At 52.1% G+C, this 17,464-nt stretch overlaps 1 protein-coding gene across 3 annotated transcripts in view; it reads right to left on the reverse strand.

The window, feature by feature from the left end:
- Window positions 1-17,464, reverse strand: part of ZMAT4 (zinc finger matrin-type 4) — a 74,823-nt gene that overhangs the window by 31,930 nt on the left and 25,429 nt on the right. For 2 of the 3 annotated variants that reach the window (XM_075444672.1, XM_075444671.1), the window contains one exon: window positions 12,584-12,685. In XM_075444672.1, the coding sequence (XP_075300787.1) occupies window positions 12,584-12,685 (102 nt within the window). Of the gene's footprint in view, window positions 1-12,583; window positions 12,686-16,213; window positions 16,502-17,464 lie in introns of all 3 variants that reach the window. The other variant, XM_075444670.1, reaches the window with a different exon arrangement.

Genomic DNA, 17,464 nt, shown 5'->3' on the forward strand with positions numbered 1-17,464 from the left:
GGCCCCTTCACGCAGGGCAGGGGACAGGACAGGCCACCACGGTCCCTCGCATAGCAAAGGCAACATGGCCAGAGCTTTGCAGCTCGGTTCCTTCACTGAATATTTAAACCCCTCGGAGCAGCCAGCCAGCCAGCCTCAAGTCATCCTTCCCACAGTCACGAGGCTCCTCCCTCGGGTGAGTTAATCCAGCGCTTCACGATGCCTACTCACACACAGTCACAGCCTGCTGAATTTAGAGGTTAAAAAGTTTGTGGGTTTTTTGTAAGATGAAAAGGCAAGATTTTAACAGTAATCATTTTTAGTGTTCTTTCCTGTGGCACTCAGCTGTGCCACAAATGATGTCCAAACATCTGCATTAAAAGGCAGCAAACCTTCAGCCTTCAGTAAAACACCTCTCACCTTCATTTATGCACTTGTTGGGATTTATGAAAGCTAAGGTAAAGAAATAACTTACGTTTGGCATAATTTAAAACTGCACGGCTCCTTATGCAGCCATATTATCCTATGGTTATAACAGCGGAGCTTGAAATCATCCTTGGCCTTTGCAAGTACGTAGTGAGCATCTCATTCCCTCTCAGGGAGCAGGGGCAGCACAGCCCATTTGTCACCCATTTTATCTCTGGTATTTTCTACATTTACATGTGTATTTATCATCCTAACACCACAGCGAGAGCGAAGCGATTATTCTTAGCACGCTGCTCGCAAACAGCCCTGCGGGCTGTCTTTTCCCCTCCACAAAGCAACTTGAAATCTGCAGCTCTGAGGCACGAGCAGGGCAAGCGCCAAGGAGGGGGTGGCACAGCCCCCATCGGCAGCACCAGCGCCGGAGGGACTCACCGCGCTCCGAAGCTCCAGCCGGGCTCCGCCGCCCCAATCTGAGGTCCTGCATGTTTGAAGGAGCTCTGGAGGACGCGACACGAGGAGGATGCCTGGGAACAGCGGAGACGTAGCAGTGAGCACAGCAAGATCACTGCTGGTCCCGGCCGGCTGCCCAGCCCCAGCAGAGCCAGACGCTGCAGGATGGCACAACGCGGCACGACGCGGCACGATGGCTGGCAGCAGAGGCCGGCCTGGCCAGCTGAGTATCTGCGAGCAACCATCATCCGAGTTATTACAGATGCACAGGGAACAAGGGGCCAAAGGAATAACCACAGACAGGGGTCGGGAAACCGGGATAGCGAGACCAGGGCACACCCAGCTCCTGTTCTGATCCGTCTCACTGCACGTACAAGCCTTAGAAAAGACAAAACCTTGACACATCTGTAAATCCGTGGTCCGAACCAGAACATTGCCTTTGGAGATACCTGCCTGTTCACCAACAGCCACCACAACTTTATTTTAGGGTGCACTAATCAAGTATTTCTGTGCCTGTGAATATTCCTTCATAGCTTTAAAAGTGTTACACCAAACGCATTTTCACTTGAAGTCTCCGTCTCTAGCGCCTGGAAACAACTCCTTGAGCAGGCAAGAAGTCTAGCTTAATACTACATGCTTTAAAAACAACCCTCTCTGTGCAGGGAGGGGGGTGAAGCTTGGGAAGAGCCTGTTTTCACACAGCAACTGCAGACTTCTGCATTGCCAGCTCACATGCTATTGTAAGAAGGCTCACCAATAAAAATAAACAAATGGATCATTTCTATCTATATCAAATCTACTTTAATACAGAGGATTGTGGCAGAGGCAGCAGCGTTCTGGCAATTCAACCCTAAAACATAAAAGGGCAAAGCAGAGCTAAATTGTGCCATGAAATGCAATTTGACTGTGCATAAATCAAGTTTTGCAGCACGCTTCTCCCAGCGCGAGCAGCAGTGTGCGAGGGGAGACAATCGCGGCTCTGTGGGAGCGGCGGCAGCTGGCGGGACCCCGGGGGCCACGGAGCAGCCGGGTTCCAACGCAGCAGCCCTGCTCGCCCTGGCTTGTGGAGGGTTTGCTCACCGCCGTTGCGACTTCGCAGCCTCCCAGTGGCTTCACCAGTGGCAGCGTCCCTGGGGAGCACTGAGACTCCAGAAGTCCCCGGGGGAGGCTCGAGCCCGAGGTCTGCTGGGCTGCACAGACCCTCTCCCCGAGGGATGCGGGCAGCCCTCCCGGGCAGCAGGAGCTCGGCACCCTGCAGCAGCCTGGGATCTGCTCCCTCTCTGCACCACTGATTTAAGCTGACCTGACAGCCTAAAACATTTCACCATCTTGTGAGGGACATCTTCCCGTACCCCCAGCCACCTCACCAGCTTCAAACCAACCCTTCCTGCTGTTCTCCTCACGCTGCGCTTGCATCTGATCCGATTTCTCTGTTCCCCATAGCTCCCTTTATCATCTGCTTGTTCGCTCCTCTGCTGGCAGCATCTCGCTGGTGGTCGGGCTGCCTTCCCTCTCCCGCTCTCCCTGCTCCGCGCCCTGTTCTCCAGCCACACACCAGAGACCCTCCGCACCGGGGGCACCGGCAGAGGCACGCGGGTGGGAGGTGAAGAGAGGAACAGTAATAGCAGCCCGAATGGCTGAGGCTTCTCTTAGTTTGTAATAAATGCTTTTCAGAAGCCTGTTGGTTGGATTTTAATCCTTTTAGTGGGTACTGTGTTGACTTTTTTTGTATGCTGGCAGTTTCTTAATTGAATTGCCGTGAAACATACAGTCATATGATTACACCGACTTTATTATCTGTACTGGCCTTACTTGTAATCTCATCAAAAGAGACAAAGTTATTTTGGCTAGACCCAGTTCCCCCAACCTCGTGCAGAATACCAGTCAGGTTGTCCTCCTAAAGCTACGGACTCGGGCCCCTTTCCAGGCCCTGCTCTGCTCAGGAGCCCTGCCAAGCCGGTGGGCTCCGCTCCTGCGCTGGTCCCCCGGCCCCGCCGTGCCTGGCTCCCCGCTCGCTGTCCTCCTGGAAGCTTCCTCCACTTTCCAAGGCCATGAAGGATCAGCAGTGACGATGCGGAGTGTGTGGCCAGCTCTTTTCAAGCTCTTTCTTGCAAATTACTGGACCTGTTGACTCAAAAAACAACATTCTAGATTTCATAATCACTGCCTAACAAAATTCCAGATTTCTGGTGGAATGGAACCAATTTGTTCCTCATTCTGTGACATAATAACGTTCTCTGCTTTTTTTTAAATAGAGGACAGAAGTATTTTCAGCAAACGCCTTCCCTTTTTTGCCTCTTCTACCCACACGACCAGCAAACACTATTGTCGAGATCCCCGTTGTTCGCCGCAGAGACAAACTCCCGTCTGTTATTCCAGACGCTGCTGGGTGCCAATGTCCTTTTTCTTCCTTTGTCATTTTTGCAAAGCTTCATTTATAATTTATGGTCATTTCTATCCACTTCCCCTTCTTCCTCCATGAGTTAATTTTTTAAAAAGCATCTACCCATGCTTGTGACTTTCTGGGCACACAGATACGTGCCCATAATTCCAAATTGCACACAGCTGAATTTTCACCCCTGTGAAACTGGCTTCTTCAAAGCAACAGGTAGACATATTACTGTTTTGGACATTGACTGCTTACACATAAAGGCAATTACTGACAATCTATTCAGCCAAGCAACCACTAGCTCATTTCATTTTCCCTAAATCCGTGATCACTCCTCCCTGCTTGCCAAGCCTACCCCGAGCATGGGATCCCCTCACCAGGGTCACCGACAGCCTCACGAGATGGGCACACGTGGCTGGAAGCATTTATCAAGCCCAGCAGCTTCTCCCAGATCTCGATGACTGCAATTTTAAAAATGCAAAAACAAGACTTAGAAAGGTCCAAGCAAAACAAACAGCAGCGACCTGCTGCACCCAAAGGCAGCGACTCGCAGGGGATAGGGGCTGCCGTGTCTGCCGCACGGGGTCAAAGTGTCCAGTCCAAGCCTGAGAACTCTAATTATAATCAACATTGTTGTTGCTTCAGTCACTTTCATAAGAAAAAATCTCACCCGATAGATCCTCCTTTGCAGTGTGAGCTCAGAACTCCTGCAGCCCCACAAAACACGTCTCGTCCAGGGGAGCTCAGAAACACCCTTCGCGTCCACCTCCCCCCCACTGCGCTTGCAATGAAATATTAAAGCTCCAAAGCATCGCCAGGGGCTCAGGCCGCCAGCCCAGGAGGTCCCTTGAGAACAGAACAGGGTTTCTAAGCTGCAGTTGCTCAAGGGAACAGAAAACCCCGTGGCTGGGTTTGTCCCCTCGGTGCAGCCCCCACCACGCAGGCAGACGGCACTGGTACCCTGTGCGGCTGGGCACCACGGGTACCCACTGGGTATCTCCCGCGGCTGGAGCCCACCCCGGCTCCCAGCCCTGCTCTCACAGCGGCCGATCCAGAGGGATCCAGGCTCAGCTCTGCAGCTCCCCGCGTGACAGTTACCTGCAGGCCTCCAGAACAGCAAGACATGAATTTTCTGTCTCGGGAATCGCCATTTCAGCTATGTGATCGTTAACTTTACCGCCTCCTATATTGATTTTGACTGTAGTCAAAATATCTCTTGTCCTACATACCGCTGTGTACCCTGCAGAGAGGAAAATACCTCTCTTTACAGCCAGTCGTCGGAGCAGCATGGCACAAGCAGCAGAGCTCAGCAGGCAGCTCGCAGGCTCCCGGTGCCCCGCAGACCTGCTACCCAGCTCCCGGGATCCCCGGGCATCGCCCGCAAGCTTCTGATCCACCCCAAAAGGCACAGAGAGTCTATTCTCACGTCACTTCCTCGCATTTCTTCTGCAGCTGGATCTTACACCTCAGCTAATGCAACCGCGAATCTACTTTTCCATTGGTGTTTATGGACTTTTTCCAGGCAGTGCACCTCCCTGTGAACGTGCCAAGGGAAAGGGGCACAGGGGATGGAGCGAGCAGGGCAGGAACCTCCGACGCGTGCTCAACCCTTGTTGTTCGACCACAGCCAACTGATGCCAAGCAGCTGCAGCTCAGTTTATCAGGTCAGGCCACCCTGCCGTCAGGTACCGATGCTCGAGGTGTGGATGAGCTTCACTGCTGGTACAGAACTACTGTCCTGGTATCAAGCGGCAAACAGAAGAGTTAACACAAACATAACGTCTCCTCCGCGCACAAGTCGCCAGCACCGCTCTGCTGAGCAGCAGCACCGGCAGCGCTGCCGTTGTTCCCGTTCTATCTTTACACGTCTGAAACAAATCACTTTTAAAGCACGTCAGTGCCAGTCGCTTCCGAGAGCCCGTTCAGCCCGGCACAGCGCGTGGGCGGCTTTTGTCACAACACGCGATGATAACTAAAGACTCTGCTTCCAAACACCTGGAACTCAAATCCAAACACGGGTTGCAAGTTTAAAATACTAAAGAAAAGCAAGGGTGAATACCTTGAACAAACAGGTGCCCTCCTGCGCATCGGGAGCAGAACGGGGCTGCCGTGGGGACGCGAGAGCTGCAGGGACCTTGCCGGGGATGGCTTGGCCAGGGCGGGCCCACCTCGGGTGACAGAGCAATGTTTCGTCGCTTTTATTCCATGTGGGGTTAATGTGACATCCCTTGTGCCTCTCCACTACTGCTAACCCCAGGGTCTCATCCCCGGTGCATTTTACTACTGCTCTGAACGTACCAGCTATTTTTAGCCAGAAATGGGACTCCGCAGAGAGGTATCTTTTAAGGCAGCTTACGAGAGGGCTGTATCTGCTCTGCTGTTGCTGCTATTTAGTGATAGATTTTGACACTGGGAGTGCATTAAAAATAACGTTTAGCCATTAATTTTGACAACAGAGCAGTAACACGGAGCCTTGTAAAGCACCATTTAATCTGCGCTGGTTTCACGCTGCAGCCCCGCAGCTATCGCGGCCCCATGAGTCTGCGCTGACTGCGTGCAGGCAAGGGAAGAGGCAGCACGAGCACCTCGCCGTAAAACATCCACGCAGCTCTTCCATATACAATGGGTGGCCGCTTTCTTTAGCCTGATATTTTTTCTCCTCACGCCAAGGTTCTCCTACCAAACACCAGCGCAATCTGCAGAACAACAGTAACACTTGAGCAGCCACTGCCAACTGTGTGCATGCACACAGCACAGCAGAGCAGACCCTCAGCAGCTGCGGGGAAGGACATAGGAACAACAGGTAAGACGTTGCCTCCTCCTCCATCCTCTGAAGTATTTACAGGTTACTGCCACCACAGCAAGCCAAAACTTAGCAGGTAAGCAGCAGCAATGGCAGAACATACGAGATAGAGCACCGCTGGCAAACGTTAGCACTCCCTTCGATGGGACACAGCGAACATCAGCAGCCACCTGGACAGACGAGAGCCCTGCGTAGTCTTTATTTCCAGCCAAAGCGTGTCCGTTCCGCTCCTCCATCCTGGAAATGCCTGCAGCATCTCATGCAGGGAGCTGGCATCACACACAGAATATTCCGGCTCCTTGTGTTCTAGTGCAGCATTCAGTTTGTTAAATAGAGTATGTGCTCTTCCACTGCATTAATATTTCAGACACAGGATTGCCTTTCTGAGCACACGCGTCTCAATCCTTAAGGCACTCATGTGCCAATAGTAAACAATGTTTATTATTCCTTCAGACAAGGCATCATTTTATGCAGTTTCCCAGAGAAGGACAGCCCAGCTGGAAGCAGATTAACCCGAACACCACTCCAGCCCTGCGCAGACAAGGAGTATTGATGAGGCTGTCGATACCGCTCGCCCACTTCCCTCCAGAGACAGGGAGAGAAATTCCAGAGAGCACTTGGCTCCGGAGATGAGCCAAAGGGCACGGCACTTTATTTGTTCTCCCCAGTTTCCTCTGCATTTGAATTTTAATACACTTTGCCTCTGCCCTCCCTCTGACTCTCAGGCTCCCCTGCCAGCATTTAGGCGCCATTCCTTCATCTCACAAGGTGAACCAACATCAGCACGACACCTTCCCGGCCGTCTCTTCCCACGGACCAGGCATATTTCTTCATTTTAAATGAAAAAGCAAAGTATCATCTGAACACCTGAAGCAATAAAGATTACAATGGAGAAAAGTACTATAGCAGCTTAAGGAGCAAATGTGGTGATGAATATGCAGCTCAGGGTGGAATCCAAGAGCAACTTTGCATATTTGGTAATTTTCCTGCAGTATTTTCAAGGACAAACTTGAAAATAACTGGTAACGTCTTCCTAATGGCTGTGACTGCTTCTACATAGAGATGAGGACTTAGAACTAAGAAAGGTTTGCTTTTTAAATTTACGGAGCAGCTCACCAAAGGGACTGAAACAACCTCTCTCAAAGACAGAGCTGAAAGGAAGCGTTAAATTACAGATGATCTAGTGAGTATCCAGCAGCAAAGAGGCTTCCTACTCCAGAGGAAGGCGAGATGCAGAAGAACAGAAAAACTCGCCTCTGGGGCACAGACTTTCAATCGCATTGCAGTAAGTGCAGTACATTTTCTTTTTCCTCTCCCCCTGTTTAGCAAGCTCTGTGGCATCGGCCACTTCCCAAATCTCTGGTGCTCTCTGCCCCTCTCCGACCCCTCCTGCATGCTTCCCATGCAGACGGCAGCGGCCGTTGCTGGTAAAGCAGCCACACAACTGCAAGAGCTTCTGATCATGGGGCAGCAGCCTGGGTTATTGCTTTGCAATGCCTTTGAGAGGTGAATGGCACTTGAATAGTGATGTTTTGTTGATAAAACTCACAGAAACCACGTGCTCCAAATCCCAGCCTTTTGACAGACCCTCCCACCTCCCCAAGACGGGCTCTGTGCAAAGGTGCAGACGATGGGTAGCTGCCTTCTGGTTTTCCCACCCACCAAAGTCATTTAGAAACAACAACAAAAATCAATCCCTTCATTTCAAAGCTGTGCCTGGCAGACCCACGCTGCCTGCGCCATCAAAGCGGAGAAGCAAGGCCGATGGCTGCGTGATGGTCCCTGTCTCTGAGGTGCCTCAGGAGGAGGGGGCCGGCAGCCAAGCCCCTCGCTATGCAGCCGACCCTCCCCGCCACCCACCGCACCGAGAGGAGGGGGCCCGGGAAGGAGCTGCACGGCACAGCCCTGGCATCCCCTGCTCCACGTACACCACAGGAGCGGCCAGTGCCAGCAACCTTCACAGAGCATTGGGAGGATGCCGGTCCCAGCCGTGCGCAGAGCGAGTGTCCCGGCTGAAAGAGGTCTGCCAGCCGTCCCCGGCACCTGGCAAGCGGGCAGGAGAGGCGGCGTGAAGCACCCTGACGCCCGCAGACAGCACCGCACACACGGCCACGACCTGCCCAGTGCTGCCAGCCATCGCCTGGAGCACACCGCACCCCTCTGCCCTTCTCGTGAGTCCTCGTCTCATCAGCGATCCCCTCCACCGTCGCTCCTCGCGCGGGGGCAAAGGGAGAGCCCGTGCGCAGGAGGAAGGCCTGGCACATCACGGCAGCGCAGCGAGCCACTGCCTAGCAGGGCTTTTACCATGCATCCATCTTTGGATGCTTTATTCCACTAGCAGAAGTGGCAAGGAAGTTTTCTGATACACCAGGGGACAAATTAAGATATTAATTTGCTTTAAGAACTAAAATATTCAAACGCACGATCTTTTGGGCATTGACAACAACCTGTGAGATCCGTCTCATCTCTGACTTACTGCTGCATGGAAGCGAACCAATATCTTTAGAGCATCCTCCTGTGATGCTCAGCATCGCCGTATGCAGAGAGCTTGTTAAGGCATTTTCTCATTTGGGCCCCTGCAACTGCATTACAAGTCAATATCCCATGGCCAGCTACTCAGCTCAGCTCTGCCCTAAGCCGACTCCTCGATAGGAGAGCAGCACCGGGCAGTTTCAGAGGGATGGAAAGGAGAGCAAAGGTGCAGGAGACATATCAGACAAAGCCAGAGACACAGTTGCACAAAGCACATAAAATAAGGGCACTATTTTGCTGTATGTCAAGTTGGAAGCAAAAATATGCTGCAAACACTCTGATTCTTTTGTCATTTTTCCACTACACTTGCCCTTGGAAATAATACCACTTAGTATTACGTGACTGACATCAAATTATTTTTTATTCTTGGCAAAGTAGTGCAGAAGAAACAAAGAGTTATTGGTTGATGATTTGGAGAAGGAGAGGAGACAGCGATTGGAACTGACTATTCCTATTTGGCAAGATAAAAACACCCCCCCCCTTTCATACGCTGTTTCCTTCTATTTTCTTACAGAGCAACGTCTTATTTTGCACGCACAAAGGAGCCAAGACTTCAGTGCCTGGCACAAAGGCTGCAGATCTCTAGCGCAGCTGTATAAGAGGCAGCAGATCAATTCCCTTTCTCTCTAAGCTCTGGCTCGGTAAGGGTGAAGGCTTTGCTGACCAAAACAAACCATGCCATGGAGGAAGATGCATTTCCAGCACAGTCCGGGAGCCTGAGACTGCTGGTTTCCAGTCCAGCCTTCTGCAGGTACCTTCCCCAGCCCCAGGCGCGAGGCTCGGTGTGCTCAGCACGCTGCTCAGCCTGCTCCGGGCACCCCTTCGCACGGCTCTCGGCGCGGGCAGAGCCCCAGCAGCTGCCCAGGTCTCCGGTGCCCGTGGGCAGCCGCGCTGCCCCAGCCCCGGGAGCTCCCCATCGGCTGCTCCCTCCATCAGACACCCACAGGCAGCCGGCGCTCAGGAGCACGGGGATCCAGGCTGCGCGGGCCCGGGCCCTTCTGCCGCAGAGCCTTCCCCCGCAGCAATCCCAGCAGCGTAAGCTCGCTGAGCTGGGCACAGATGCTGAGCTGTTTTGATGAAGCTGCACGCACCACACCAGCATGGAATCTCTATTTTGCAGTGCTTCACTTTTCCCCATAAAGTGCAAGTCAATTCAAAGTGAAAGTTGTGCTCTGTACAAAAAGTTCATTTACATTGTGGTTTTATCCTGTGCTTGGACATTGACAATAATTTTTTCTCAAAAAGCTGAAATAAAGCGACTTCAGAAGGTGAAATGAAGATCTGTTTGCAGAAAGTTTAGTCTTCTGAAATTGGTATTTTCCCTATGAATATAATCAGTTTTGACCACAAAGTGCTTTTTAGAAGACAAAAAAGGTGTGAAAATTGCAACCAGCTACTTTTAATTAGAAAGCAACAGTGAATTTTACATTCCTGCTATTAACTAATTGGCTTGCAGCAAGGGCTGGATGGAGCGCAGGTACATTCAACGCCACAGTTTTGTACAAGAACACTCATGTTGCAGATCCTGAAGTTATAAAAGTGAATGTTCAGACCACAGACTTGGTCTCTCATCCGGCCAGGAAACAGAAAGCCCTCATGAGCAGGCGCCTGGCAGAAAGCACAGCCTTCTCCCTCCACAGGGCAGATGCTCAGACCAAACTCCTTACGAAACAGCGTCAGAGTAAGAATTATTTGCAGACATTATTCTCCACTAATTTTCCACAATTAATGTATGTGGGCAAATCACACACTGCTTGTCCGATGCCTGAATAGAAGAAGAGTCCAAGTTCACCTAATAAGTGACCCACTGCAAATCATTTGCTCAGGTCTCTCGAAACCCCGTGCAGCTCGCACCGGGAAGGAGCCGGGAGCGCTGCAGCGCGGTTTTCCACTCACATTTGCAGTCCAAGCACATGGACTGGGGAACCTCCCCCGCAAGGCTCGATGCCGCACCGCGATGCCAGCAGCCCGACGGCTGCGCGCATCGGCCGTGCGGAGGAAGGCATCAGGGTACCAGCACCCAGCGAGAGCGACTCGCGGGCACGGCTGCCACCGGCACCGCCTCCCCCTGAGCCCCGGGGCAGGTTCTCAGCCCTCTCGCTGGCTCCACGGGTCCCTCGGCACCGGGGTCCAAGGGGAATTCGTGCTGCTCTCCGGAGCGGCGACCAGAACAGACGCTCCAATGCGCCAAGCTTCCCCACCGCGGGCAGAGGCTGCTGCAGGGGCACGGCAAAGCACGGCACAGGCAGCACCACCGGGGACCCCGGCCAGGGCTGGGCCAGGCCCCCAGCTCGCCCTCGCCATCCCTCTGCCTCGCGTCACGCAGCCCAGCAGACGAGGTTCCGTAATGACATTATTGTGCCAAACGTCTGCAGCGTCTGCTGGGATTTCACAGAGGATGACAAATGAGCACAACACCTCGCACTAGAAATACACAACAGAAAAACATGTTGCTTTCCACATTTCAAAAACATCTGCTATGAATTAAAGATTCAGCTCACCTACAATTACGGGCACAGAAGCAAAGAGGTTGGCTGAGCATCCCATTGCTCACCAGTCTCTACTCCTGTTTCTGCAGCAGTGCTTCTGCCTCCTGTAGACAAAATTTGGCATCTGCAGCACCCTTCATCAAGATCTGGAAGGTGTCCCTAAAACTGCAGCCCTAGACTTCACAGCGGCTGCCAGGGATCTCTGCTGCACGCCGAGGGCAGCCAGCAGAGCCTTTATAGGAGATGTCTTAAGGGATTCACAGTAAATGTGCATTATCGTTCACATCGTTTATTAATGCAGCTCAGCATCCTTGGATACTGCACATTGATTAAGCTTCATGTACATCTCCACTGGCCTCACCGAGACAAATGTCTCCCCTTGAACCAGAGCAAAACTTTGGGGAAACTTCATATGCCAGGCCTCTCAGCACCAATTCTGATTTTGTTGAAATACTGCAGACACTGGTAGTCTTAGGGCATTCAAAAGCAGGGACAAAACGCAGCTAATCCACACAGGCCCCAGGAGTGCAGAAGTCCCTCATCCCCAGGCTCTCCACATTCATCACTTCTCCTGGAGTCCTCCAGGACAGGCTGGACCGTATTCCACATCCTTGCTCCACACGGCACCAACTGTGCAACCCACCATCACTGGGGGAGGATGGTCCTCTGCTCCCTGCCCAGTGACCACCACGCGAAGAGTGACCAACTGTGCCCTGGTCCCTCCTGCACAGCCATCACACCGAGTGACCTGCACCCCCCTCCTCATCTGAACACCTCCTGTCAGGTTAATGCTGAGACAGCCCCTCACTGTGATGAGGATTTACACCACGCTGCTGCAGAGCTGCTCAGAGCACCTCTCCCACGGCCCTGGGAGCAGGTGCCGAGACACAGACATGCAGTGGCTTTCCTTTCTCGGAGGATTTCACAGCAGTATATCCCTCCGTAATTTCCTCCCTTGTTTAATAGGAATTCATTTAATTTTGTTTTGAAGATATGCAGTGCTGCTAATTGCTGTTCTAACATGTCTCTAATAATATATCCTTTCTAATTGTTTATTGCTTGCCTGCCTCTTAAGTGCTTAAATATGTTCACAAATACTAATCTATTCTCTGCACAATCAGTGATTCCTACTCAGCGAAGCACAGTGCAGCACATTTAATATAAAAAAACTTAGGTTCCTTTGGCTGAACTCCTAATTGATCTCCTTGCTAACTATGTTTCTTTGAAAACTAGCTTTCAGTCATGTTCAAATTGCAGCCTGACTTTGCAAATTTAGGCAGAAGGAAAAACCAGACATGCAGCAGACAACATTGCAGTGACATCATTTACAGAACAAGACGCCACCAGTAAAAATAGCCTTTTGAATCCTGAGTTTTCAGAGAGGAACTGTAAATGCTGGTGTAGCTGCTTACTGGGAACGGTGTAGCTGATGCCACCCTGTAAAACACACGGCTGGAAGAGGCAGCGACGGAGGAGTTACGAACCAACAGAGCAGAGTTATGAAGAGCACCCTACCTCGTAATGGGCCACGCGCTGGGACTCGGATATCAGCTGAGCGCTGCACACTTTGCAGTAACTTTCAGTGAATAGTTCCTGGTCGATGTCGGACGATTTCATCTGTTCGCAGCAGAGGGAAGAGACAATAAACAGCGTCAGTCACAACAGGCAGGCAGATCAGGACATGTTGAGGGTCCCCACAGAGACACCGGCAACGCAACGCTTGAGTCGAACGGTTCTTGACGGTCCCCAACACCTGTAATTCGGCATCCCGGGGTTCGTGCACGCCAGGCTGTGTCGAGTGCTCGGTCCTCGCCTGCAGCCGCTCCCGGCACAGCGGGGGACCCGCCGGACACACGCCTGTGCCCCGGGAGCACCTGACCCGCTGAACACCCTCGCCCACAGGCACGGCACCTTCCTGTGCTGCCCCGCAATCGTACCTCCTGTCTGAGCTACAGTTGTAAGTGGCTGCTCTTCTCCGTTAGCTTTCCTGTCTAGAAACACCACGTACACAACCAGCTACAGCATATATCGCTCATGGCTCGAAACACACTTAACTATTTGTTGTACAATACAAAAGAGCTGATAAAGAGTTTTCTGTGAAATGCAAATATGACAACCTGGGGGAAGGTGTTTTTAAGCCTGAAGGGTGCTCTGCTATATTTCTCCATTTAGACATGGAAGGAAATTGCTTGGGTGATTTACTGGGCTGGGCTGTTCTCAAGCAGCTGTTTAAATATTTGTGCGCTCCCCAGGACTTCCAGCGAGCTCACCTGCTCTCACACAAACAGCCTGCTGCGTGATCTGGTTCACAGCAATACTTCAGCTCTCTGTTCGCACCTTCCTCGTTATGCAAGAAATTGCAGGTATCCAACTCTGAACTGATAACCACGATGCAGATCAGGAAGACTGAGGCTTATAAAACACTGAACTCGGGCAGAGCCAGAAAACACCAGAAGTAGCTTCGCAGACAGGGTATTTAAAAACAAAAAACGCAGTGCAAAAGAGGAGGGAAAACAGAGGGCGATGCCTTCTGGCTAATGCCAAGATAAAGTCTATTAATTCACAATCACAACAGACCTGGGCATAATGAAGACTGATAATACAGTTTTTATAGAGCTTATTTCACTGATTGGGAAGAAAAGCAACATGGAAATGAACACGTTAGGAGATCTCATTAGCAGAAAGACAATCAGGTGGAGAAAGCCCTGTCATTGCAGGGCCATGCAGCAGAGCTCGGGCCTCGTTTTCTTTTGCCATCTGCCTAGGTTTAATCTTCATTCACTCCGTCTAGAGAAACACCGCGTTGAGAAACTTTCAAAGACACAAAGCGAGCCTTTTACGAGTACCAGAAGTGTTGCAAAATTGCATCAAAGGCAAAATAAAGTGGGGAGGACGAAATCTCGCTTAAATACAACAGACTGACACAAGGCAAACCAAAGAATCTCATTAAACTTCAATCCAGCAACCAAGACAGAAGCAGGTAATATTGCCCTCATTTGCATGCAGTCTGAAGTGCTCACAGTACAAACTCTCATTGCAAAAATCAGAGTAAATCAAAAGCTGCTCAGTATTTGCTTAGCCCTTCATGCTCTGATAAGAGATCACAAGTCTATTCTGCCTCTAACACACACGTACCTAAGAATGGAGCTGTCTGAGCCCCCCTTTACAGCAGCAGGGGCTAAACAGACTGACACAGGAACAGGCTTTAATGTCTGTTCTCTAAGCAGTAACTTCTGATACAGGTATAGGCTTCGTTAGCCTCGATGCTGCCAGTTAGGTTTTATTTGCCATTGTACTACGCAGGACGTAACGCACCGCAACAGGCGAACACAGTTGTTACGCTGACAATGTACATGTTACGCAGCGCGACTGATGGGTCACCATTCGGTTACCCAGTAAAGTCTCCCTGGAATGTCAGGCCTTCGGGTAACGCATCCAGAGCAGAGGCGAGAGGAGCATCCCCTGCGTGCCGTCCCCGCAGCACACTCCAGTACCAGCGTGGCCCCCGTGCTGTGCACGCCCACGGAAAGCAGCGCTCTGGCAAACACCAACTCCTCACCACGATGTTGCTCATCCCATCGGCCGCAGCACCGAGCTCTGCCTCTGCCCGGGCGCTTGGCGAAGGTCCCTCCGCAGCTCTCGGCCCCGGCACCGCTCTGCTCCAGCTCGGGAGCACAGGCAGCTCTCCCCGAAACGCCAGCACCCGCGGGGCCCCACCACGGGCTCCCTCGGCCCCTCGCTCGCGTCGGCTCGGGCTCTTTCCCACTGCAGCTGCCTTCTCCCTCTCCTTCCCCCGCGGCCTGGCCCTGTCCACCCCGTGCACCCAGGACCAGCTCAGCCGCGCGTGCCCGTGCCCCAGCACGTCTCCCCAGGGAAGAGCCAGCTCCCGCTGCCTGCAGCCGCGCAGCAAACCCCGGAGCTGCGGTGGGGCAATGGCTGCTTCGCTCCCGTTCTCCTGCCGCTCCCAGGACCGGGCGCACCTTCCCTACGGCGGGACCCCACCACCCTGCCCGGCCCTCACGCCAGCATCCCGGCAGCGAGCGGCTCTCGGCTGCCGTCGTCCCACTCTCCGCAGAGGGACGGCCGTGTTGCCTCGACCTCCCCAGGTCCCGCGGCTGTCCCCACGCTGCTCTCCCCTGTTGAGCCGCTGGCAGGAGGACGGGGCGACCCTCCTTCCCTGCCCCCCACTCGGGGACCAGGCTTTTCGCTTGGCTTCGAGCGCTGGATACGCCAGCGAGCAGCGATGCCGCAGCAGAGCACCGTTCCCCAAAAGCTCCCCGTGCCCTGGGAAGCGCAGCAAGCCCAGGATCGTTAAAGCTTGCCAGATGGCAGTGTCCCCTTGTCAGGGAGGAGAAATGTAACTGGGTGTCCTCCTCGTACTCTGGAGCCTGGCAGAGGGTTTCACTGCCTCTTTTTGCAGGTACTGCTTTTTAATAGTGATGAAAAGGACAGCAAGGCAGAAGAGTGAGGGATGGGGATTAGGGGGAACAGGAGAATAAACAGAGGCAAAGCCTCTTTCATGCTTTTGCACAAATACATTAGACTAAACCACAGAGATGATTCAAGCACATGTAAGCTTGGCTACTTAAAATAATTAGAGAGCTCTGGTAAGAGTAACTGCTTTGGGCAAAATTTATTACAAGAGGTTTGACAAAAATAAGAGATTCACCTTACCAAGGAAGATTTCCACACAAGCAATCCAGTACCAGTACCCATTTACACAAATCACCCTTGCAAAGCTGCCACTAAAACCCAGAGAGCCTGAGAACAAGTTTAAATTCAAGTATCAGCTATTGACTTGAGAAAACAGACATTTACCTCTCCCACATATATGCAACAGAAGAGCAAAAGTCTCTTCTCCTCCTCGCTGGCCTCCTAATTGTCTCTCTGCTGCTGGAGAGCCCCAGTATAGCCTTACTTTCCAGAGTCCCTTCCTGAGGGCTGACACTTTAAATTTGGCTGGTACAACCTGCTGGCTCCGAGTAAAGCTTTTACATTTGGTGGCTGTTAGCTGGTTCCTTTGCTTTTCTTAAAATATATGCTTTTCTGTACTCTTGTATTTTCTTCTCTAGGATAACATGCTAGAGCAGTACGTCAAACAGATGCCAAGGCAATACACAGTGAAATGAATGCATGAACACGTACCTCTCCACGCCACTGTTTCAGAACAGGCTCTCCCGCTGCCGCGGTCCGCAAGGTGCCACGGGGCTGGTCTCGCACGCAGACCATAGGAAAGGTCCAGGGCTGGTGTCTCCTGGGGATCTGCGCAGAGACCCCGTCACCACGGAAGAACCAAGCAAGGGACCTGTCTGCTTCCTACCAAGGGACTGGTACAGGGACGCTGTGACTGCAGCAAGGCAACCTGCCGATGGCATCTGTGCATAACTGCAAGGGCTCCCATCTGCAGCGAGAGGCAGACTCCAGACATGAAGCCTTGGGAAAAAGAAAACAGCTCTGTTGTGTGAGTACCTCCCTCCTGCTCCAGAAAAGCTCCTTCCCCCCCCTTCTCCTCCTCTTGTCTCAGATACACTCGGCATTATTATTCTGTGGGTCAATCCTAGCAGTGATTTATTAACTTATTCTGCCAGCAACTGTCATAAAGGAAGTCCATAAGCAATTAATATTGCTGTATTTCTAATTACTTAATTCCACTCTGACTCTCCCTGCCTAACAGCTCCTAGAACTGACTAGCCTTTGGCTGATCCTCACTACACAGCCCATCTTTGTCAAAAAGCAGAATGGGAAGGGGGTGATTTCTCCGTCACCACCAGCCATCAGCCTTCGGCATGTCCACAGCTGCAAAGCACCGCACGCCTCCAGGATGCCCAGGGAGAACCGCAGGTGCTGAGCAGGGAGGGACAGGTTCCCTGCACACCCTCAGAGGCTTTTCTTGCTGAGAGCTGAAGAACCAACGTGCGATTCACAGCCTTGCCAGCTAGACTCCAGCCATTCAGCTGAGCAGAAGCACTTGGTCTGCACACCAAGGTCTACGTATCTAAAACCCTTGGTCTCCCCCTCCTCAGGTCGGGCTTGAACGGTGGGGCCTCCATCACAAACACTGACCACTTCGTCTCCTTTCAGCAGGGTTTATCATCGCCTCTTGTGCTGGCCCTCAAGTGTTGAGGCCCCCTCCCCGCTCGTGATCAGTAACCTCTGCACATGTCAGCTCAGCATCTCCAGCAACGGCAAACTGCGTCGTAAGAGACCTCATTTTAAATACCTCGTGCCATATGGCTACGATTCTTCTCAGCAGTTTCAGTGATTATAATAGCTTAATGAAAATCAATTTGATGGGTCTGACTCCAGTCTTTGGCAACTGCTACAAAGACGCTAAGTTGCATTAAATTTTAGAGGACAGCAATCCACATATTGACATGAGACACATATTCAAGGCCA

Source organism: Opisthocomus hoazin, chromosome 28 (genome assembly GCF_030867145.1).
Source record: "Opisthocomus hoazin isolate bOpiHoa1 chromosome 28, bOpiHoa1.hap1, whole genome shotgun sequence".
Classification (NCBI taxonomy): Eukaryota; Metazoa; Chordata; class Aves; order Opisthocomiformes; family Opisthocomidae; genus Opisthocomus; species Opisthocomus hoazin.